Genomic DNA, 23,926 nt, shown 5'->3' with positions numbered 1-23,926 from the left:
TGATACCTGAAACTTCCGGACAAATCCGTAGGGAAAAGTACCAAAATCCGTAGGCAATGGTTTTTCCCTACGGATTTTAGCTTGCACAACTTCCGTAGGCTAGGTGAGGGTAGGGAAAGCCTTTTCCCTGCGGAAGTTAATAAATACTGTAGGTAAATTGTACTTTTCCATACGGCTTTTTCCGTAGGCATAGATCATATTTCCCTACGGAATTTCAAAAACATTCGTAGGGAAAATTGTGCTTTTCCCCACAAAATTTCCAAAAAAAATCCGTAGGGACAGCCTTGTCTCTACGGAATTTCAAAATAATCAGTAGGGAAATGTTCTTTTCCCTACAGAATTTCAAAAAAAAAAAAAAAGCCGTAGGGAAAATGTGCTTTTCCCTACTGAATTTCAACAATAAATCCGTAGGGATAGCCTTTCCTATTTTTTTAATCCATTAAATATCAATTCTTTGTGACCTAGTGGATCTGTACATTCACAGACATTATATATAACATCAAAATTTCCACAGTTCTAACATCCATTTCCCCCCAAAATATACAAATATATAAAAACTTAACTATTTTAATTGAATATTTTTAAAATTACAAAAATTCATTAATAACAAAAGTCTCGATATTGTTCCCTCAACTGAACTTGACAAAATACAGCATTGTTAAACATTCATCATCTAATGATTTATATAACACTATCTTCATCATGTCCTCATCATCTCCTCGATCCTCATCATCAATTACTCCAGAACTCCATGTGATTTTCAGTTGAATGTTGAACTCTTTGAGATGGATGGCTCTACAGGCACTGAACCTCTTTAGGAGCAACGGTATGTGACATATCCTGCCAAACAAAAAGTTAAAAAGAATGAAGTTCTTAGCCGATTCTCTGCAAAAATTATACATACAAGAATACACAGCATACATTACGCTTTCAAAATGAATGATACGGAAACAACTACAACATATAGTAGAAAAAAAGCATGCGTTGCACATTTATACGACCACAAGAAACACAAGTAATATTAAAAACATCAATGGCCATATTTACAAAAGAGACACATTGCGTAGATTATATATTTTGTTTTATGTAATGCAAGAGTCAAGAAATAGGCTCATTCAATTCATCTCCCTTATATATCACATCAAAATATACATTGAAACTAAGCTATGTCCAAGTATCCCATATAGATGATGATACATTGACTTGCCAGCTAAGAAGGGAAGTTATGTGCTGGTCCGCTAAGTCCAATAATCGGATCAGTCATTGCAGAAGAGACTAAAACTTGACCTTGCTGACCATATGCACACCTATAAATGAATATTGCAAACTAATACATGAATTAACTTTCATTTAATGATACATGGAGGAGCTATTATCTGAATATTCCATCGCATAGTCGCCTTGACAAGAGACAACATCCATGATTCTGATCTCTTTGAAATTTGAGGCTCAAAGAATCCCTCGCGGTCACTATTTTCCCTTTGGTATGCCTTTAAAGAGGATGTGGTCCCTACATAAATTGTCTCCATTAGAGTATGAGTGATGTTTTTTTTTTTTTTTTTTTTTCTGAAACCAATTATCACAAGAAGACCATGTCTACATTTTACCTGTCAACTCAGACAAGCGAGAGACGAAGTAAACAATACTTGTACAAGCCTAACAAAACAAGCAAGACAGACCATGCATATCCAGAGTGTACACAGGGACCTATAAAAGAGGGTAAGGCTGATAAATTGGTTCAAATGTGGCCATCATTCTTCTCACTATCAAAGATTATCATGCTTGCAACAAAGCAATCGTGGAATTAAATCTTAGAGAGTGTGATATCACCTATTAAGTGCTAGTTCATCATTGACACAATTAGACACCATGGTGTCCAGATGGACAAAAAAAATAATGTTTACGAGTTTGACCACTTGAACTTTAATTAAATGAAGAAATTGGAATTTGATAAGAATCTTGAACTGCCAATTGGAGAGTGCTGGAATTTGATAAGAATCTTGAACTGCCAATTGGAGAGTACCTTGGCACAGCTAGTGCATGGAGCGTCATGCTATATCCACGTTAAATCACTCCATGACCCATGTCGATATGATAAGGCCTCGGGGGATTCCCAACAACAATGGAGACACAATACAGTCTGTATAGCATCTAAGACAATAACAATTCAGTTAGAAATAGGAAATGACAGCAAGCATGTTACATAGCTTTCAAAAAGTGTAATTGCAAGCACAAAATCATCTAGAGTGCAGTAGAATAACTACATATAACTAAATAATATTAAAAGACACTATATCATAAACTATAAATGGAGGAATGTGAAGTACCAGAGTGAATAGATTCAGTTATAGAAACAGATGTCTGTCAGATGAGCTCTTAGCTTAAACAATATATCCGAGCATTATAATAGTAACATAATTCATATCACCTTCTAGTATGAGGATTACTCAAGAAATAAATATGTAATGAAACAAGGAAACCTTTTATTTTTTTCTCAAAAGGCTGACATTTCGGTGCCACTTTTACTAACCACAAACCTAAACCTCATGAACTTGACATATTCTGGTAGAAAGAACTATGAGGGTCAAGAAAAATGAAAGAGAAGAATAATTGTGAAAACATTATTCGGCTCACACGGATCATTCATATGCCACAAACCAGCGGGAGACATGGCATTGCGAATGTTCTAAACAACATTAAGAGGCATTGTGAACTATATCAAACAGAGATGCAGAATTGATGTCCTTAACAATGTAAAAAATACCAGTTAACTGAAAATTAATAAGAGCTATATGCTACGGCTGTATATTTCTCATTATTGGCTAATAGCATGAAGAATGTCAAATAAACCATGATAAAACCTGATGCAGTTCCAAAGGCTTTCACGTTTTACCTGTTGAGAAAGAATACGGAGGGCCTGAACCCTCTTGAAACCATCTGCCAGACTCTTGCTAGGAAATAGGTCTTCCAAAGAACAAAATCATTGAAAACCTGCAAAAGGACACATACATATAATAAGATAAAAAGATTTAAGTTGTAAATAAAACCTCATCAGTGACCAAAAGGGTAAGTGGATCAAAATTAAATACCTCGTCTGAAACGGAAAATTAATTTCAGAAAACTCAAATTTCAAAATCAAGTTTGAAGTTATTATGAGCAAAATATCTAAAAGATGGATAAAGTTTTTAGACTCATAAAGTTCCCAGGGAAGTCATGCATTAAAAATGCTAATCATCTCCCTAACAATCTAACAAATGAGGGGCTAACCTCAAGTTGAAGTTCATCATTACTAGGGAAAACAGAATTATAAGGGTATCACCTGTATGTTTTATGACAGTCTACTTGGATGGTTAGGATCATCCATGTATGGTCTGTCCTGCTAGCTAGAATATGAATCAACCGAATGTAGCACTCATTATGTTACGTTGGTCGTGCCTTACCTTGTATACTTGATCCCATGTGCTCATCAAGTTCCAAATTGGAGTATTAGTCGGACCTACCATATGTCCACATAGTCCAGCAAGAGGGACCCACCATGGTCAGATAGGTGCTTAAAAGATCAAAAGCCTTAGACAGGTCTTATTTCCCAGCTTTGATAGCTTATTAAGATCAAGAAAGAAGAATTTTAGCTACATTAGTAGCTACCACTCCTAATTAATTTTGATCATTTAGTTATCACTCTAAAGTGATCCACATACATGGATATGTATTGTCACCTAGACAAAAAGGAACTTATCATATATGTGAATTAGATCCCCCTACACACCCCAATTTGCTCCCTGCTATGGAGTACATACATGCTCTATGTTATCTAAAGTTCCATGTTACCAACTTACTATTGCTCATCATTAGCTGCAAGCCGGCATACTGAGAAAGACAGTTAATTCCATCTTTTAGATGAGTGTTATGCACAATCATTTACATACACATCAACCAAACTCGGAACCAGAATAACAATTCTGAAGTCATAAGAATCAAAGATGATCTTTCCTGATCGGATGCATAGGCCACACATGAAAAGAGAGAGGAATACCATAACAGATTTTAGCAGTATATAGTTGGGCTAATCCCTAAGTAAGACATGGGTGTTCCATGAAAAGGGAAGCAAAACTAAGATACAATTCTAACATTTTAATGCAAAACTCCATTGTTATGATACAATTGTCTGAAATGAGATCACAGAGTGAATAAAACCTGTCATATTCAAAATGGTCCGTATCAATGGCAAGAAATGCATGTGGATAATTACTATGTTTTTTGGTCACCAAAGGATATCTCCTCAGCTCAAAGTTAGTTACCATTGAAAACAACAAAAAATGACAAAAAGAGTAGCAAAAACAGAGTTCAATGGGTTTTACAAAAAGCCTCTTTGTATTTGCCATCAAGTGCTGACCATAGCAATGAAAATAGAAATTTCAGAAAGAAAGACAAAGCATGAAAGAAAATCATAAGCATTGATTACAGCAATACAAACAAAAGAGAAAGTACAGAAATAATCAATGACACACCTGAAACCATAAAACTTTAAAGATGAGGAAAATAAAATCCAAGTAAAAAACCCTAGGGTTCTAAGTCCAAAATCCTTCTTTTGCAACCCCAAGTCGCTTTCTTACGGGGAGAGTTTTTGATAATCTGATCTGATTTCCATACTAACATCTCTTGCAGCAAAAGTCAATCTCGGTGTATAACAAGGGTTCGGATTTTCAACCCCAAATTTGTGTTTTTCTGCCTAAATTCCTTCCAACCTCTCATCTATCAACCTTTTCTTCTTTAGAAAAACCATAAGAAAAGAAAGGCAGAAACTAGGATTGAATAACAGTCCTAGCATCCAAATTAAAATATAAAATCGATTCAACAAACCATTAGCAAATAAGCATGTGGGTTCTAGGCACCAAAAGAATATTCAAAAAGGTCAATAAAAAGAACAAAAAAAGAACAAAAACGCCATTATCATTCACCTGGGCCTTAAATTTAGGGCCTACACATCAGTAGTAGAGCGGCAAAAGAAACCCTAGAAACCCATTTTGCTGTTCAGGAAACAAAATCGCAATGAAAAGGAAACAAATACGTAATTCATCTACACTATTCAGTACGCAAAGACATGATTAATTCCAAAATCACAACGAAAAGGAGAAAGTAACAAACATAAATCTATGAAATGGTTCCCGAGCAAAGCCTCTTGCGGCAAAAGAAACCCTACCTACGGAAATTTTTTAAGGAGGCAAAACTCGGTATTTCCCTACGAAAAACTACTGATTCCTGTAGGGAAAGGAGTACCGTAGGCATATCGCTCAGGATATCCCTACGAATTGCATAGTAATCCTTAGGTAGACACTATATCCCTACAGATAAAACTAACACCTGTAGGGATATGAAGTATTTTCATACGGATATAAAATGGGTAGGGAAAAGGTGAATTTTTCCCTACTGACATAACTAAAGTCGGTAGGGAAAGCCCAGATTTGTTGTAGTGATTCTACTTCCTTTTGCACCAAAACTGAATGGGGCCTGTAGCCTCTGCCAGTCACAGTCATTCCATACATCGTCTAAGACGAGTAGAAATCTCTTGCAACTCAATACTTCCTTGAGGCTAACTTGAAGTGGATCGATTTCGTTAAGACAACAACGTTTCTTTGTCATTGATTCAAAAATTGCTTTTGTTATTCTACAAATATCAAAATCTTCAGAGACACAAACCCATCCTCGAATTTGAAAATGATCTTCCACCCTTTTATCATTGTAAATAAGCTGGGAAAGAGTTGTCTTTCCAAGGCCCCCAATTCCGACTATCGGAATAACACATATATCCTTTGACGATGATGATGCAGATTCGTTCGAAACCAACATCAATGTTATTAACTCCTCTTTATCGCTACCCCGACCAAAAACATTTGATTTGTCTATTAAGGAACTAATCTGTGATTGCCTTTTTATTCCACGCTGCCTCCCCTCATCTCCTTGTTTGAGATGGGGGGGAGGCATAACTTGCAACATTCTTTGAACCTTCTCGTATACCTCTTCTTCCATTACTCCAAAAGGATGAGAAGCAGCAAATCCTTCCATAATATAACTTTGCATCCAAAGAAGGAATACGTGTTACCAAGCCATCAGATTGTATCTTGAGGAATCCAACCAAAGTGGAAAGATAGAAAAAATTGAACAGAAATCCTTCAAAATGAAATTGAGCAGCTAAAAGTATATGCCTTGAAGATTCAGTATTCCCAGCTGTGGATCCTACAATTCCTTATAAAGCTCCCTGACAACCCCTTCATCCATCTTGACCCTGGCTAATAGCCTAGATTGGGTCCGGGGACTGATCTTCCCGTTGGCTTTGCTACAACAGTACTCATAGTGTAAGGTCAGCGGGTGGCATAGCTAAATTCCTCATTGAGATGACTGGACAAACTCTCGACCAAATTGTTCCAGCGCAACGATTAATAGCATCCTTGGAACTAATTTCATTGAAGTAGTTAGGGCTCTAATTGAGTGAGCCGTGGATCATAAATGATGAGCGTAGCTTAATTTACGTAATCTCACAACTCAAGGATTTGGATAGAGTTAAGAGAAATGCCTAACTTATAAGAGGAGGTAGAGACCAAATATTGTCATTTCAAATCATAAATCAAGCAATTTTCAGGGTACAACAAAATATTGTCATTTCTCTTATATTATTCTCTAATAGTCCACTTCAAATAGTAAATCAAGCAATTTTCATGGTAAAACCCAATAGGGTCCTCTTCAAGTCCAAACTTATGCTCTAACAGAACACACCAGCTGAGAGGTGCCTAAAGCAGCAATGCTTAAGCTATTGGGTACTGAAAGTACTATCATTAGGAGACAAACATTTAATAAGTTATGCAAACATTTACTTTGCGACTCTCCGGATTGTTGATTACATGTTTGGCATCTAGATTTCTTTAGTTTAGATTTTCTACTTGTCAGTAGGAGGTATGGGCCAATATGCAGAGGTTTTTATTAGCAAATTTATAACCTTTTGAACTTCCAATGCAACCTAATAATATAAGTAATCATGGACAAAATTTAATATATTGCTCTGCTCTCATACAAGAATACGGGATTGTCAATATATTTTAGTGTTACATTGCAGGCTACATAATCAGATTGTTTCACTACTTACGCTGTTATTTAGTGGTAGGTTAACAATAATATGAATGTCAGTAAATTATTTTTGTATTTCCTAAAATTTGCAGTCTCTCACTATTATGCGTTTTTTTAGTATATTCATACAGATTCTCTATTAGTACAATAATGTTTCCTTGAATATAAAGCCAATATCGAAGAATTATTAGAAGTTACAAAGTGAATGCCAGCTCCACGCACTCATAGTGCCACACACCCATATGCCTGAGTATTGGAACAATTGGGATTCATATTGATTGATAGGGTTGTGAAGAGTGGTCCCAACACCTTCGCCAGTTGCTCCGGACCGTGTCTTTGTTTGAGGCTTGGAGAACATGGAGTTATCAGCCCCCAAGTTTCCAAAACTGAAAATAAAAAATAATTTATTGAGAATCTGAATTTATTGTCCTATTTTACTACAAGTAAAATAAGTTTTATCCAATATTTTAGAATGTCTTGCAACCATTTTATTCAGTAGGGTGACTAGCCATGTCAACTCAAGTCAAGGTCATGACTAAAACCTGGTAATCTTTTTTAATACAACCAGATGCCTAGGCTACAACAAAATGGAACGAGATGTCTCAACAAAGACGATACCAAGCAGGTGACTAAAAAGTACTAACAACTCTATAACCCAACCACTATGCCTAAGAAAAACTAAATCTCAAAGAACCTGCCATCAGGAAAATAGTGCCTGAAACAAAACAGCAGCACAAAATGGATGAAACTTTCGCTGCTTGGATAGATGGAGCAGGATGCGGACAGGAACAACAACTCCTCTGATGTGTACCACGAACTACTGCAAGGGGAGGGTGTTCTCAATGCTCCGCGAAGAGCGCTCCATGCTCTCTCCTTTGGTTCCTATTTGCAGTATCTTTAACAGATGTCGAAATGTAGTTGAAGAATGTTGGACTAAATTTGTATAGATAGAATTCTGACAGCCATTTTGCTAATCTCCAAGGTCCATAGGACATTCTTCTACTACATCAATTGGTGTGGATCACCTTTGACTATAAGATTTAGGAATAGTTCTTCCTTGAAGATACAAAGAGCCACCAATAGTTCTACTTCATTAATCTATTGTAATCTTTGTTTATCTATTTTTCATATATTTAAATATTGTCGTCTCTCCCATGGATGTAGGCACCATTTTCAAACAGCATAAAACACTGCTATCATTATATTAGTTGTTTGGTTCCTTTTGTACGTGAGATCGAATTAGGCTTGTCAAATTTCTACAACTTCTATTCATCTAGGGTGATTGCGCGCATCTGTAGGGAATAGTCCTGCCCTAAAAATTGGGGTGGGGATACCCTATGTCTTTAAAAAAATAAAAAAAGATTTCTACAACTCCTATTCATCTAGGGGGGCAAAGCTTCCAATGAAATGATGCAAACTATAAATTCATACCATCCAATACGCACAATTGAAGATAAATTGCTGGTAGGATCAACAGATGAAGAACCCAAAAGGGCTCAACTAGTAAGATTTCTAGGGCAGGACAAAACATGGTTTTGGTGTTGAAAAGCATACTACAGTTGCTCTGTTGCATCTGAAGCATCAGTCTTTCAATGATTGTACAAGACTTAGGGATTGTGCCAGTGGCTTTGCATTGCAATCCCTGCCCACGCACGCTTTAGTAGAAAGTTACACACAATACACACTAGCAAAGCAAATAAAAATTGTTAACAAAGACGGAGCTTCAAGAAACAATTTTGGCTATGCATCTAGAGGCATTTTACATAGAATTGGTAATGGTTCCCTATGCTATGGAATGGTGTAATATCATCTATAGTCATATAAGAGAGAGAGATAGAGGAGAGAAATCCTCCATAGGGGAGAATAATCTATTTTTCTTTGTTCTATTAATGAGCTTGACAATGTATTTTGCATAAAAGAAATTACCAAAAAACTAAAATACCATAATAAACAGAAATGCTCGCTAGTGCAGAATGTTCAACAAAATCAAACTAAGAAGTGGCTAGATCAAATCCGAATCAACTCGGGTAATGAATGGAAAGACCACATTCAAGGCAAAACATAGTCTCATTGGATGGCTTCTGATGCAAGCTACTTTTGTTTTTTATGAACTTGAAATTCCAATAAAATTTGTCCGTCGATGTGCGTGTGTGTGTGTGTAAGATGAAAAATAACAGAGTTTTGATGCTCAGCTCTACCAGAAGTTAAGCATAAAGAATGTAATCAATTGCAAATGAAATCATCAATCAAATAACATGTAAACCAAACCAACACTAAATAAAACGGAAGAAGATTTGAAGAGTTGAATGCCTAAAATTTCAGCTACAAGATGAATTAATATGAATGATACCAAGAAATAATGACAAGGAACAACTAATGAGTAGTAAAGACAATAAAAATCCATGGTGGCTGGTTTGACTTTGTTAAAAGTTAATTATGCATAGATCTTACATTCATACATTGATGAAATTTTGAAGTAATGTATACAAAGATACTTTTTCTTTTTTCAAGGATTAGTTGAAACTTATTGAAAAATGAAAAAAAAGAAAAGTAGAACAAACACTCCACCAAGGAACAAAAATCAAAGGGCCCAAAACAGAGCATAAATTCAATGAAGCATATAAGGTAAATTCATCCTAGTTAGGGTTTCTTTTGTCTCAAACAAGTCATAATCTACTTTATATCAGGCAAAAGACCAAGACAAATTTTTTTGAGATATAATGAAAAAATTAAAGAAATGATTGGATTGGGGAGAAGAATGTGGTGTAATTTTCACCTTGCCTTTTCTTTTAATTTTTCATGGATGAGTGTCCTTTCCTTATGAACCTGAAATCCGAGTAAAATTAATTATTTCTTTTGTTTTGTAAGAAAGTGAAACAAAGAAAATGAGGAAATGAAAAGAGATAGAGAGAAATTGAGGTTTACTATTCTTTAGTCCCAATTGATACTTTTGACTAACCTCGGTGAATGGATAAAGGCATCCAAAAATCATGGAGAAGGGGAAACATATGGAAACAGGCAGGGATCATTCTTTTTTTTTAAAGGTAAGCTAGGATATAACCTCCAACTTCTTTATCATTCTTTATTTGGTAGGCCTAAACTAAAAGAGTAGGTGAGATTTTGAAATAAATTGGAGAAACTTTAGGGCAGTAAAAAGTTGCAACTAAGAAAGGTCCAATAAAGCATTTTAAGTTAACATGTATGTTTGTGTGTGTGCGCTTTTAACTATTTCTTATTTAACAAAAAAGAAGTCAATATGCCAGTGTGTTTATGTGTCTGTATTTTTAATTTTCCTTAATTAGCAAAAAAAATCAATGTGTGTGTGTGTGTGTGCGTGTGTGAGGAAAAGGGAGAGATAGAGAAAGAGGTACATGCAAGTTGGAAAATTAATTAAATGTTGATGCTAAGTTCTAATAGAAGTTGGTGTAACAAATGCAAAAGAGAAACCTTTAGACACCACTCCATCTTCTTATAAGCATATGGAATGTAACTATTTGCAAACTAAATCACCAATAAAAAAGATACAAAGAAATGATGACCAATGAATAGAAAGCTCAATAAAAATCCATGGTGGCTTGTTTGACATTGTCAAAGTTAATTGTGCATAGATCTTAGTTACACACATTGATGAAATTCTTAATACAGACAGTTCTTTTCTTCTTGAGAAATTGAAACTAATTGAAAAAGGAGAACAGAGAAAAATAAAACAAATACTGCACCAAGGGAAAAAGCCACTAAAGGAAAAGAAAAGGAAATCCCATAAGAACCAAAGCAGCCAGAACAGTGCTTAAATTCAGCGATGGGTACTCAGTAAATTCATCCCAGTTGGATTCTTTTTGTTACAAAAAAGGTAACAATTTATTGTAGACTACTAGGTAAGTAAATTTGAAAATAAATGGCGAAGAATGTACGAACCACTCTTTTAGCATCATCAACTAATGTCAGATTTGATTTTAGAGAAGAAAAATTCAACCCAAACATACAACAAAGAAAAACATTTAACCTACTTCGAACCATGTAAGATAGAATTTTGTAAGGGCATCTAAAATTTCTTTGAGTAAATTTTTTCCAGCATCATGTTGTTCCATCCTAATCCATAGAACTAGAACAAAGAGCATTCTACTAGCATCAAATCAACTAATTTCAAATTTGATTTTAGATTAAAATATCTCAACCTAGACATACCGCATTTAAACCTCCTTTGAACTATGTAAAACATAATTCTGTTTTGGAACTGCAATTTTTTTGAATTTATGTGTTTGCCAGCATCATGGTGTTCCATACTAGGCTAAAAAACTAGAATAGAGAGTTTCGAATTTGGGTTTCTATTTACCGACCGTAAGTAATAGAAGTATGTATCTTTATCAATGCATTCATTTTTTAATCTCTTTTGAGTTTCTTAAGCATTACTAATTTGAATGTTAGGCATGTATGTGTTCCTTGTCTTGTCTCTTGAGATTTTACGTGCACTAATGGGGTTCCCACATTTTATTGATCAAGAATTTCAAAAGTTTCTACTGCATGAACGCTTAGGTACATTCAACAGCTGTTGTCAGATCAAACTAGAGTAAAAGAAGTGTAAATGAAAAAGTCTTCTAATATACACAAAACCAAAATGCATGAATGATAATTGTATCTGTCAGGATCAACAATTAGCAGATGGAGGTTGTCTTTGGTGACTGATTTAGCACCTCCTAATCTTAAAATACTTATGCATTAGTGAAACTAACTTAATTAGAAGTAAGAAATATAACTCAAACATGTGGTGATTGAAGTGTATCTATTTTCTTAGAAAATAAGAAATAAAAAAAAAGAAAATTAGAAAAAATTGAGCACATGCAACATAATAGGCTTTAAACCATTTTTGTGTACTATTATAAAAAATCAGAAGAAAAGGGGCTGAGATATTAGTAAATAATTTTGAGATTTAATGAGAAAAACAGTTAATGTTTGGGTTGGAGAAGAAAGTCATGGGGGATTTTTGCTTTGTCTTATTGTTTTCATTTTTCATGGAAAAGTGCACTTCCTTTATGAACTTGAAATTTCAATAAAATGTGTCTCTGTGTGTGAGGGGTTCTAACAGAGTTTTGATGCTCAGTTCTAACAGAAGTTTAGGAAATGTAATCAATTGCAAATGAAATCATCAATCAAATAACATTTAAAGCAAACCAACACTAAATAAAAAGAAAGAAGATTTGAAGAGTAGCTACAAGATCAATTAATATGAATGATACCATAGAGGTCAAAACAGAGCATAAATTCAATGAAGCATGTAAGGTAAATTCATCCTAGTTAGGGTTCCTTTTGTCTTAAACAAGTCATAATCTACTGTATGGCAAGACTAAGACAAGAAATTTTGAGATATAATGAAAAATTAAAGAACCTGAAAAAAAAATCTCTTTATGAGCCTGGAATTCCAGTAAAATTAACTGTTTCCTTTGTTTTGTTTTGAAAGAGAGAAAATGAGGAAATGAAAAGAGATAGAGAGAAATTGAGGTTTACTATTCTTTAAAATAAATAATGAATTGAAATCTATTCATATGATTAATAAAATCCAAGAGCCCTAATTTGGGATTGAACCTCTAGCTCAATGGTTAAGGCTTTTTCATCAACCTGGAGGTCGGAGGTTCAATCCCATCTTACATACCAAAAATAAATAAAACAAAAACCAAGAGGAGAGACAGTCGTGTACCTTCTTCAGAGTAGTCTTCAAACCCTCAAGTCATTTATCCGTATTTTGGGGATGTGTGAGATATTGGGCCAATATTGGCCTCCGTCCTTTTGACACTGTTTCTCTACTTCCGGACAACCATCAATATGTAATTCCTGAAGCGTGGTGGGCAGCCCTTCCTCTGGCAAGGAAAGGAGTTGAGGACAATAACGAATGGCCAATTCTTTGAGGGAGGTGAGGTTCTTCAACATCCCCCTGGGCAGGGATTTCAGATTATGACAAGAATAGATACGGAGGGTTTTAAGCGTGGGGGGCAGTAGCATGCTTGGAGAGAATTCGATTTGTGAACATTCAAAAATAATTAAGGTTTGGAGGGATGTAAGGTTTTTAGAAAAGATCTCAACATTATCAACTGAGAGATATGTAAGCATGTCAAGCATTCCCTCTGGAAACTGCTGCATTAGAGGGCACTTTATAATTCTCATTGTACGGAGGCCAATGATGTTTGGCAATGACTCTAGTTGTGGACACTTATTAATATATAATTCTTCGAGGGAGGTGAGGTTATTACGCATCCCCTTGGATAGGGATTTGAGATTAGGATAGTTGGAGATCAAGATATTTGTAAGCGCGGTGGGTAGCTCCTCCTCGCCTGCCAATGACTCCAATTGCGGACAATTTCTAATTACCAATTCTTTGAGCGATGTAAGGTTGTTGAAAATCCCCTTGGACATGGATTTGAGATTAGAACATGAGAATATTTTAAGGGATTGAAGAGTGGCGGGCAGTTCCTCCGCTGGCAAGAATGGGCATTGAGTAACCAAGTCCAGATGTTGGAGGGAACTCAGTTTTCCTAGCCCCCTTGTAGGCGTACACTTGAGGCTATCACAACCGTTGGATATATCGAGAGATCTAAGCGTGATGGGAAGGCCCTCCTCGTCGTCTCCCAATGACTCGAGTTTAGGACACTGGGAAATTCTTAAATATTGGAGAGAAGGAAGGTCATGCAAGCCGAATATTGGCCAAGACACCAACTCATTACAGAAAGTGACCTCCAATTTCTCAAGTGCGGTTAAGGGTTGAAGAAATCCAGGGGGTAAGGATATCAAGCCTTTAATAGAGCGAATTTGTAATGACTTTAGAGTAGTGAGGCAAGGAACCGAGGCCAATACCATCTCATTGCAGTCTCGTAATACCAAATTATTAATGGATGGGAGGTGGGGAAATCTCTGCAGCTTAGGACAATTTGATATTTTTAGTGTACCAAGGCATGGCATGTCCCCTTCCCTTGCTCCACACCATTCCTCCAAATTCGGCATGTCTACAAGCTCTAATTCCTCCAATGATGGAAAACCCTTAATAACCTTATTGGACCCACCAATAAACTCACCTTCAATATGTTTCAATCCATCCATTCCATTAATCTTGAGCTCCTTGAGGAAAGGTAGCTGCCCAAGGGGTGGAAGTTGTTGGCAATTCAAACATCCAACGAGACTAACAGTGTTCAGATTCGTCAAATTACCGCTCATCATCCACCTGGGGAAACTAACACCACCATATGATAAAATCTTTAGGGTTTTGAGGTTGGTGTGAGGTTCGAGGCCTTCAAGTACCTCCTCATCAACTGCAACATCTCGTGGATTATTATTGCTCCATCCCAACGTTAACTCATCAAGGTGCTGTTTCTTCTTAAAATTGGCTTCCTTGCATTCCTTCCCATCTATCACATTCTCTAAATTTGAAATGTGAATAGTTCCCCTCAACTCTGTCAGGTTCTTTAACTCCCTTATTCCACATCCACTTTCTTTGCCCACAACAAATATAGTCAGTGTTTGAAGACTTATTAATTTCCCAAGTTCCGGCGGCGTAGAAATCTTACAACCCTCCAAAGCGAGATGCTGTAAGTTAATTAGGTTACTGGTGGACTTTGGTAGCTCAGCAAGTTGCTCGCAATAGCAAAGTTTCAGTGTTCGCAGATTATAGAGCCTACCTATTGATTCAGGCAAGGTTGCAATAGTCGTAGAAGAGAGATCAAAGTACCTCAAATATTTTAATTCGCCAATAGAATCTGGCAAATCTCTTACACAAGCATCACCCAAATCTAACACCCGTAAGCATCTCAATTTTAGGAAGAAATCATGAGCAACTTGCTTAGTGAGTGTTTCGTACCTTGGCGGTAGCAGAAATGTGTGCAGCCTCTCAGATTCATGAAAGGACTCGAAAATTCGTGAGTGTTCATTGCATTGCCATATTGATGCACGACGAAATGCTATTTTTTATTCGGAAGTATTCATCACCAGAAACGCATTGCGCAAGGTCATGATTTAAGTCATGCATCTTGAAGCATGATCCGTAGAGCCCTCTAGAATATTTAAAGAACGACCTCCATGTCAAGTCATCAAAATAGTCAGAGCCTATGTCTTCCAATCGCTTCTCAGATTGGATAAATCCTTCTGCAATCCAAAGTTGGATTAGAGTGTCCTTATCAAATTCATAATCCTTTGGAAACAGGGAGCAGTACACAAAACATTGTTTCATATAAGCAGGTAAATGATCGTAGCTAAATTTTAATATTGGAATAATATCATTACTCATCTTTGATATTTCCCACATTTCACTTTCAAGGATATTCTTCCACTTGTTCTCATCGGTATTTGAACGTAAGAGACCTCCAAGAGCTTCTATTGCCAAAGGCAACCCATTGCACTTTTTCACAATCTCTTTTCCAATTGCTACTAAGTTTGGAGATACATCTGAGCTTTCCACTATGAATGCCCGTCCTCTAAACAAGGACCAGCTGTCATCATCGTCTAAACAACCCAAATTATAGTCAGGAATTGTGCCCATGATTCTAGCAACGGTTGAACTCCGTGTAGTAACTATAATTCTGCTCCCCTTTGCCCCAAAACTGAATGGGGACTGTAGCCTCTGCAAGTCATTAGGATTGTCATGCCATACATCATCTAGGACGAGTAAAAATCTCTTGCCACTCAATTCTTCCTTGAGGCTAACTTGAAGTGGGTCGAATTCGTTAAGATCACAACGTTTCTTTGTCACTGATTCCATAATTGCTTTTGTTATTCTACACATATCAAACTCTTCAGAGACGCAGACCCATCCTCGAACTGGAAAATGATCCCCCACCCGTTTATCATTGTAAAGAAACTGGGCAAGAGTTGTCTTTCCAAGGCCCCCAATGCCGACAATCGGAATAACTGATATATCCTTGGACAACGACGATGACGATGACGATGATGCAGATTCATCCAGTAGCAATTTTACTATCTTCTCTTTATCGTTATCCCGACCGAATACATTTGATTCGTTTATTAAGGAGCTAGTCACCAATTGCCTTTTTATTTCACGCCGCCTCCCTGCATCTCCTTGTTTCAGATGAAAGTGATGCCTATCCTGTCCAATCTTATCCAATCTCTCCCGAATTTCTTTGATCTTATGTCCTATCTCATGTCGAAACTTAACTGGGTTGGAAGTAAAACAAGAGAAGCATAAGCTGCGCACCTGCCTCCTGTTACTGGTTTGGATATTTCCTTCCAATTTTGATCGGAGCACTTCAGTTGTAAACTCGTCCACTACATCATCTGCATCGTAAGCAACATCCTTGAGCTCCCGAAGCCAATTTTTCACTGCATTACTGCTTACTTGCTGTTCTTCAGCATCTTGAAGCACAGCTTGAATTGCAGATAATGTGGTGGATAGGTTTTTGACCTCTTCATCAACACCCCATAGTAATGTAATCTCTTGTATGACTGAATCCATCAATTTGCCAACGATTGTATCAACAAGAGGAGACAGTAATAGATTTGCCATACCTTCTTCCTGTATTGGAGAGAAGAGCCAGAGAAAGAAGCAACAATTCAAAAAGAAAAAGCAAGTTTAGAGCACTATGAACTCAAAACGCCTCTGTTTCTTTTAGCACAGAGAGTCTCTTGCAGTGGGGAAAAACAAATAATGGATCATTCTTTTGACGTAAAATGGGTGTAAAACAAATTTTACACAGGAAGAAAAGTAAGTTTGATTGTGACAGCGAGACCAAAAAAGAAAAAGATGCAATAATTCATCTTTGAGATTTATGTGGCGAGCAAGGAGCACCACACAAAGGAAAAAAACATCTAGCTACATCGCCTACACGTTCTTATCATGGTCAGAAGATAGAAATCTAAGAAATAATGACCATCTAGAGGCATTTTAGATAGAATTGGTAATGGAGATTTCATTATTGGCTATTTGAATTTGTGGTAGCTATTAAGAATATTGCAATTCAATTCTTTGAACTTGTTTCTTCTTCCTTTTTTGTTCTATTCTAAAAAACGAACCACATATTGGGTCAAAAGACAGTTCATGAGGCTCCTTTAGTAAGTCCTGAAGCATCAGACCAATATAACAATACAAAAGGAAAGGAAAACATCAAAATGTATGCAGATTTATCTTTGTGGTTGGTAAGAAGGAAATCATGAATTGCGTAGTAACCAAGCATAACTTTTTTTTATACGGAGGTACCTATTGGTTATTAAATTCTATACTTACATGATGTTCTTATCATGGTGGACTGGTATGAAATGGATGGCTCTGATAAGTTAAAGATGGGGCCCAAAATGCTCTAGTGATCTCATAGTATGCCCAATAGTCAATTGATCTTAACCGTTCACTTGATTGACCTTGCCTTGGATCTCCTTTATATATGCCCCAAAAATCATACAGTGGGGAAAAACAAGTAATGGATCATTCTTTTGACGTAAAATGGGTGTAAAACAAATTTTTTTTTGATGAGTAAAACAAATTTTACACAGGAAGAAAAGTAAGGAGAAAAAGATGCAATAATTCATATTTGAGATTTATGTGGCAAGCAAGGAGCACCACGCAAAGGAAAAAAAATCTAGCTACATCGCCTACACGTTCTTGTCATGGTCAGAAGATTAGAAAACTAAGAAATAATGACCAACAATCGGATATAGATTGATCTGAATCGTTGGCCCTTGCTTTGGCTCTACTCTACATGCCCCAAAATTCATACAAATCTTTCCCCAAAATTCATACAAATCCTTCCATCTTGACCTCACAGACTTGTCAACAATAGCAAGATCCATCAAATTCATACTAGTCGTCCATCTCGAATCGATAGTAAAGCAAGAGTGGAGAGATTTTTACCAATCAAATGGGGCCCATTTGAGCACTAGTTAATGTCATTGTTCCGTGTGGCCGACAAGGAGAATCAAACAATAGCAGCCCCACTTTAAAAAAGCAAACTTTGATGGTTTAAAGTCAAAGATGCAATAATTCATCTACCCCACTCAAGTGCTCAAGCCAACGAGCACCACAGGTTAGAAAAACAGCCAAGGTGGCTTCAAGAGAGAAAAAATCTTCGTACCAGTTTCATCCCTGGTCACAAGAAATGACTGGGCAAAACTTAGATAATACTCGAATCAAATGGATAAGCCCCAAACAGGCAAAAACAAGATTAGAAGTTTAGAACTTGGATAATAGCTAGTCTACAACATGATAATGTTTACCCTCTGTTTCTTTCAAAAAATCAATTATATTTAGGTCTCTCCAAAAAAAGCTAAGTAGTCGATTTTTTAGGCCTTAATCTTAATGTTTGGCATGGGCATAGTTTTAACTTTTAACCGAAATTTTGGAAACTACGAAAAAAAAAAAATTTATAAAAATAATATTATAATGAAATTTCGGTCGAATTTCCTAAACGATTAATTAATTTCTTTTTTTTTGCCGAAGTTCGGCAGAAATTTTAGTTTCAACGAAGGCCAAAACTGGGACCGAAACCGAAATTTAAATCCATGGGCATGAGACCATGACCATTGGCCTAGCCTCATGGCCCTTTAGATCGAAGGTCTAGATAGTAGATGTAAGTCCAAATATGTGACCTGATTTTGATGAGAAGATTGATCTTGATAGTTTATGTATCCAAAGTCTGCAAGGGAAGTTAGGACATACGGAAAAGCTCATAAATATCATAAAAGAAAAACAATAAACCAATCCAAGGAACAATTTTCCATGCTTACCAAACAAGTTCTAACTTTTCCTCAAAAACAAAGAAATATTCAAATTTGCAAAATAAAGTTATGGAAAAAGAGTTAGCCAGTCTTTAGAGAACTTATTTTCGAGGGTACAATCGAGAAAGGTGCAGTCAATTCTGCATTTCTGTGGATGTATGGGATCATCTTTGTTTATGGATTGTGGCACAACAGGACAGGAAGCGGGCCCCATTGTGACTAGTCGATCACGCCCAATTAACTTAGCTTAGTTTTCCAGGCTATGATGATCACATGTGACCATCCAGGTGTCATGTTTCAACGTAGAATCAATCAAATGCTATTTTCTCATGAACCCATTTAGTTTTTTTTAATTACCTGTGTCTTGGTAGAGTAGTGGTCAAGTGATCTCCTCGTAAAATAGGAAAGAAGTCTCTGTTTGGTTTCGCAAAAGCCTGGCTTTTGTAGCCGCCAGTTTTACTTGAGTTTTGGGTGCCACATCATCAATATGCTATGTTTGGTTGGCATTAGACGAATGAATCCTCCTTGTGCAGTGACATGTCACCCGTGTCTTCTACTAACAAAATACAAGCAAAGGACTGCAAAAATGTGATTTTTTTGCTTGGATTTTTTTGGGAATGATGTTCTCTCTCTCTCTCTCTCTCTTACTTTTTTCTCTATCTATATATTGGTAATGATGCCTCCTACAAGTACTCTACTTGGTTGACAAGCAAAAACTACCTACCAATATTCCACGAGGTAAGTTCCAGGTAATTGCTTGCAGCCAAACATAGCCCTTCTTTTATACTTGAAAAGTGGTGTGTACTTACGGTCATGGCCGACAAGGAGCATCACACTATAGTAACTGACTTAATGAAAAGCAAGCTTGATTGTGCCCACACTACATAAAAGACAAAGAAGCGATAATTATTCTTCCTGGTTTACGTGTTCTAGCCATCGAGACACCACACATTAGAAAAAAATATAGATCGATTGAGAAGCTCGAAAACAAGATTAGAACTCTAAGGCTCAATTTTGTATTTTGAGAACCGATTGTGAGTCCAAAACTGATTATTGGACTCAAATTTATGTTTAATTTTTAGTCCATTAATCAGTTTTGGACCCACAATCAGTACTCAAACTCCAACACAAACAGGGCATAAGATAACCGCGAAGCTGACATTAGAAATGTATTGAGAGATGCAAAATCTGCAATAACTAATTAATTCAACTTATAAGACTCAAAGTAGCGAGATGATAAATTTGTACCCCCCTAGGATAATTCGCACTCCTCTACTATGAATTGACATAAAAAAGCGTAAAAAAGAAGGTTATGTGCAAGACTTTTAATGCTCTTTGACATCGATTCCCGTTAAAGGGGTGTGAATTATCCAAGAGGGGTGCAAAATTATCATCGCCATTCAAAGTATTTAGAAATATTGATAAGGATGAAGATACATTCATCAATGGAGGTTCCAAGTGAGCACCACATGTGTTCATCTGACAGGATCCGTCAATCCGACCCCATCTTGATCAAATGACTTTAGCCTCTTCGTTCTATTGGGCCTCATTTAGACTGTTTGTTTTAGATTTTGAGAATTGATTTGAGTCCGAAAACTGATTATTGGACTGAGAATGGAGTTAAAATTTTAGTTCGATAATTAATTTTGGACTCGGTCAATTCTCAAAATCCAAAACTAAAGGTGCCTAAACTATTGATTTCATAGGACTTAATCTTAAGGAAAAGATGTGTAGTTTGTAAACCTAGAGTTAAGAGAAAGAAATTGCTAGACGGTGTCTTTTAGGCTCTTTTTTAATGTGCAATGTTAGGCAGGAAATCGGTAACAGGTACGGCAGTGACGCTAGAGCTGAGCTGGATTACCCGAGGAGCTAGGTCCTGAGGGACTGGAGTAAAGCGGAGTGAAGGGGCTGAGTCCGGCACAATGGACCCGAGGAGCTGGGTCCTGAGGGACCGGAGTAAAGCGGAGTGAAGAGGCTGAGTCCTACACAATGGCAAACGAGGTCAGAAGACCAACCCGGGTGTTACTCCAGATAGGCCCTTCGACACTCAAGTCAGTATGAGCAAGAGTGCAGAGCTAGTTTAAGAGTTTTGGGTGGAGAGGAAGTTTTTCATTACCCTTTGGTTTTAGCTTTGATCCCCCTTTTATAGAGGAAGACCTGGTGAGGTGTCCAGGACAGGTGCCCAGGACAGGTGGCGGCCTGTGATAGGTTTGCATTCACCTACTCCAGGACAGGTGGCGGCCTGTGATAGGCTTGAATTCACCTACTCCAGGACAGGTGGCGGCCTGTGATAGGCTTGAGTTCACCTACTCCAGGACAGGTGTCGGCCTGTGATAGGCTTGAGTTTTTATACCCCATCAGTTGCCCCCCAGTTCTCCAAGTCATTATGGTGACTTGGGGAAGTGTGGTGATTCACATTCCTGAATGGGCGGAGTCTGTCCGGAAATGAGTCCGGAGATGAGTCCAGAAATGAGTCCGGAAATGAGTCCGAAAACTCGCTGGAGATGAGTCCGGAAATGAGTCCGGAAACTTGCTGTAGATGAGTCCGGAAATGAGTCCAGAAACTGCCCAGAAATGAGTCCGGAAATGAGTCCAGAAATGAGCCCGGAAATGAGTCCGGAAACTCGCTGGAGATGAGTCCGGAAACTCGCTGGAGGAGTTCGGAAATGAGTCCAGAATGAGTCCGGAAATGAGTCCGGAAACTCGATGGAGATGAGTCCAGAAATGAGTCCGGAAATGAGTCCGAAAATTTGCCAGTCTGGCCTAGAATGAGTTTGGCTTGGGCCGGACTGGAGTTTAGTGAAGCGTCGTATCTAGTCCGGCTTGGGCCGGACTTACTTTTGTCCTCTTGTGGAACGCGTCATATCCAGTCCGGCTTGGGCCGGACTGACTTTTGTCGTTTAGCGAACGCGCCATATCCAGTCCGGCCTGACTTTTGTCGTCTTGTGGAACGCGTCATATCTAGTCCGGCTTAGGCCGGACTGACTTTTGTCGTTTAGCGAACGCGCCATATCCAGTCCGGCTTGGGCTGGACTGACTTTTGTCGTCTTGTGAGACGCGTCATATCCAGTCCGGCTTGACCTGGACTAACTTTTGTCGTTTTGCAGGACGCGTCATATCCAGTCCGGCTTGGGCTGGACTGATTTTTGTCGGACACAACCGCTATATTCTGTCCGGCTTCGGCCGGACCGATTCCTTATACGAGCGCTTCATGGATGCACTTAGCTCCTTGGAGATGCGCGTATTCACTTACGATTTTACCTCGAAGTGTGTGTCCTGCATTTAAATGCACACCGCCTTGGGCAAAACTTATAAAAGGAGGTTTTTACCTCTCATTTTTCACTTTTCACTTTACTTTCCCTCCTTCTCTCCTTCTCCTCTTTGCTCTGCCAGTTCGGTCTGCGTAGTGCGTGGTTGGAGTCGTGCGCGGATTAGGAGCTTTCTACTCTGCCCGGTATTCTTCTTGTGCCTCTCATCTTTCTACCTTCATGTCTAGTAGTTCTAGTTCTGAGTCCGGCTCGGAGTCATCTTCCAGTAGCCCGGAGTCTAGTCCAGTAATGGCAAGTCCCAATATTAGAGTAGAAATTGTAGATAGCGATAGCGAGGTGGATAAGGAGGAGGTGATTCTTGATCTCAATACAACTCCACTCCCAACGGATAGTTATCTCCAAGCAGGAGGGAGTGTTGGTAGTGACGCCGCGGAGGCGTCCACAACGTTTCTTCCTGGCCAGGCCGTTGAGGTCATAGCCAGGGCCCGGATGGAAGCAAACCCGAAATACAACATACGGGCTCTAGTCGAGGAGAACTATCTTGATGAGTCCATGATGAGGGACATTAGAGACAGATACTGTGTTCCCCCAAGGTTTGGACTGAGGGTGGCGACAGAAGGAGATAGAGCCTGCAACGAAAGCTCCGACGTCTATATCTATGATGAGTCGTTGAGGGCTGGACTCAGGTTCCCCTTGCACCCGTTCTTCGCTGCGGTGCTTCGATATTACCGACTGGCCCCGGCTCAAGTCGCCCCGAACTCGTGGAGGTTGCTGACGGGCTTTGTCTATCTTGTCCAGGGCCGGCTAGAGAGAAACTTATCTGTGCCGTTATTCCGCGCCTGTGCCCACTTAAAGAGGCACAAGGAGGGGGGGTGGATTTACATTAGCCAGCGCCCAGAGTTGAAGATAATCACTGGCATTCCTTCTTCCATACACTTGTGGAAGAATAGCTTCTTCTATGTTGAGGACAGGGAGTCCAGCGAGCCCTGGCCGGTTCCTTTAACATGGGATGCCCCCGACACAGTGGCGCTAAGTCGCAAGCCGCTACTAGAGGACGAAGATAGGAGAACGCTCGCCCTAATGCGTGAGGAGGTGGAACGAGGGGGGCCTCATTCATTGTGGAGAGTTCTCAGGGGAACCGATGTTGATCGCGCTGGGTCTCAGTACTGCGACCCCAGCACGTATGTGGCTAGACTTGCTTTAAACTCCCCGTTTGTTTTCTTTTTGCTTCTGACTGTTTTGTTTGCTTACTTGCACAGAGATGAAGCAACAATCAACAGTCGAGAGAATAAGGCAAGGGGCTTTCCCAAGGGCTCAGCAGGGCGCTCAGCAAGTGGCCCAACAGAGCCAAAAAAGAAAGGCAGCCGAGATGGCGAGTCCGGCTGCTACCTAAGACACTGCGCCTCCACCGCCTCCCAAAGGCAGAACCACGGTGAAACTGGTTGGCGCTTTTGGCCAAGGAACTGGCTCCTCAAAATCCGGTGGCACATCCGCTGGAGCTGGAGCCCGTCCTCCCTCAGCGAGGCGGGAGACAATGTTTTCGGCCCAACTGGGCCGTTCAGAAAAATGATACTGGCCTTAGCGAGAGCCGAGTAGCTGCTGAGATCCTGAGCAAGTGTATCCTCAGCAAAGACAAACAGCAGGTTCTTCATGAACCGCCAGCTACAGCCGAAGAGGCCGTATTCTCTTCACTCTATCGGGTAAGATGGCCAACGAGTATGCTCATTTTCTGTCCGTCTTTTACTTCACTTTTTTTGTTAACACTTGCTTGTCTGTGTCTGTAGATTGGAGTGTACTTCAATGATCTTCAGGAGAAGAGTAAGAAGTTCTCCGAGGCA

General features: G+C 38.6%; 2 protein-coding genes and 1 long non-coding RNA gene across 5 annotated transcripts; all 3 read right to left on the bottom strand.

The window, feature by feature from the left end:
- Positions 1–538: 538 nt before the first annotated feature.
- On the bottom strand, positions 539–5,274 carry LOC143851546 (uncharacterized). Of its 3 annotated transcripts, none has more exons than XR_013236404.1 (4): positions 5,201–5,274; positions 2,894–2,991; positions 2,024–2,151; positions 539–840 (listed from the first exon to the last, which is right to left on the bottom strand). It is a non-coding gene; the product is annotated as an uncharacterized LOC143851546 (long non-coding RNA). The 3 variants fall into 3 exon arrangements; XR_013236403.1 differs by lacking the exon at positions 5,201–5,274 and adding an exon at positions 4,959–5,169; XR_013236405.1 differs by lacking the exon at positions 5,201–5,274 and adding an exon at positions 3,837–4,892.
- A 162-nt stretch (positions 5,275–5,436) lies between these two features.
- On the bottom strand, positions 5,437–6,063 carry LOC143850424 (putative disease resistance RPP13-like protein 1). The gene has a single exon (XM_077359678.1). The coding sequence runs from the start codon at positions 6,061–6,063 to the stop codon at positions 5,437–5,439; it is 627 nt and encodes a 208-aa protein (XP_077215793.1).
- A 6,664-nt stretch (positions 6,064–12,727) lies between these two features.
- Positions 12,728–16,618, bottom strand: LOC143850423 (putative disease resistance protein RGA3). Its single transcript, XM_077359677.1, has 2 exons — positions 15,205–16,618; positions 12,728–15,059 (listed from the first exon to the last, which is right to left on the bottom strand). The coding sequence occupies exons 1-2, from the start codon at positions 16,616–16,618 to the stop codon at positions 12,829–12,831; spliced, it is 3,645 nt and encodes a 1,214-aa protein (XP_077215792.1). The 3' UTR covers positions 12,728–12,828.
- Positions 16,619–23,926: the final 7,308 nt, after the last annotated feature.

This window comes from Tasmannia lanceolata, unplaced genomic scaffold, assembly GCF_043159265.1.
Source record: "Tasmannia lanceolata isolate RefF3 unplaced genomic scaffold, GAP_Taslan_0.1 ptg000018l, whole genome shotgun sequence".
Taxonomy (NCBI): Eukaryota; Viridiplantae; Streptophyta; class Magnoliopsida; order Canellales; family Winteraceae; genus Tasmannia; species Tasmannia lanceolata.
Note: the sequence above shows the minus strand (reverse complement) of the source record. Positions and strands in the feature narration are given on the sequence as shown.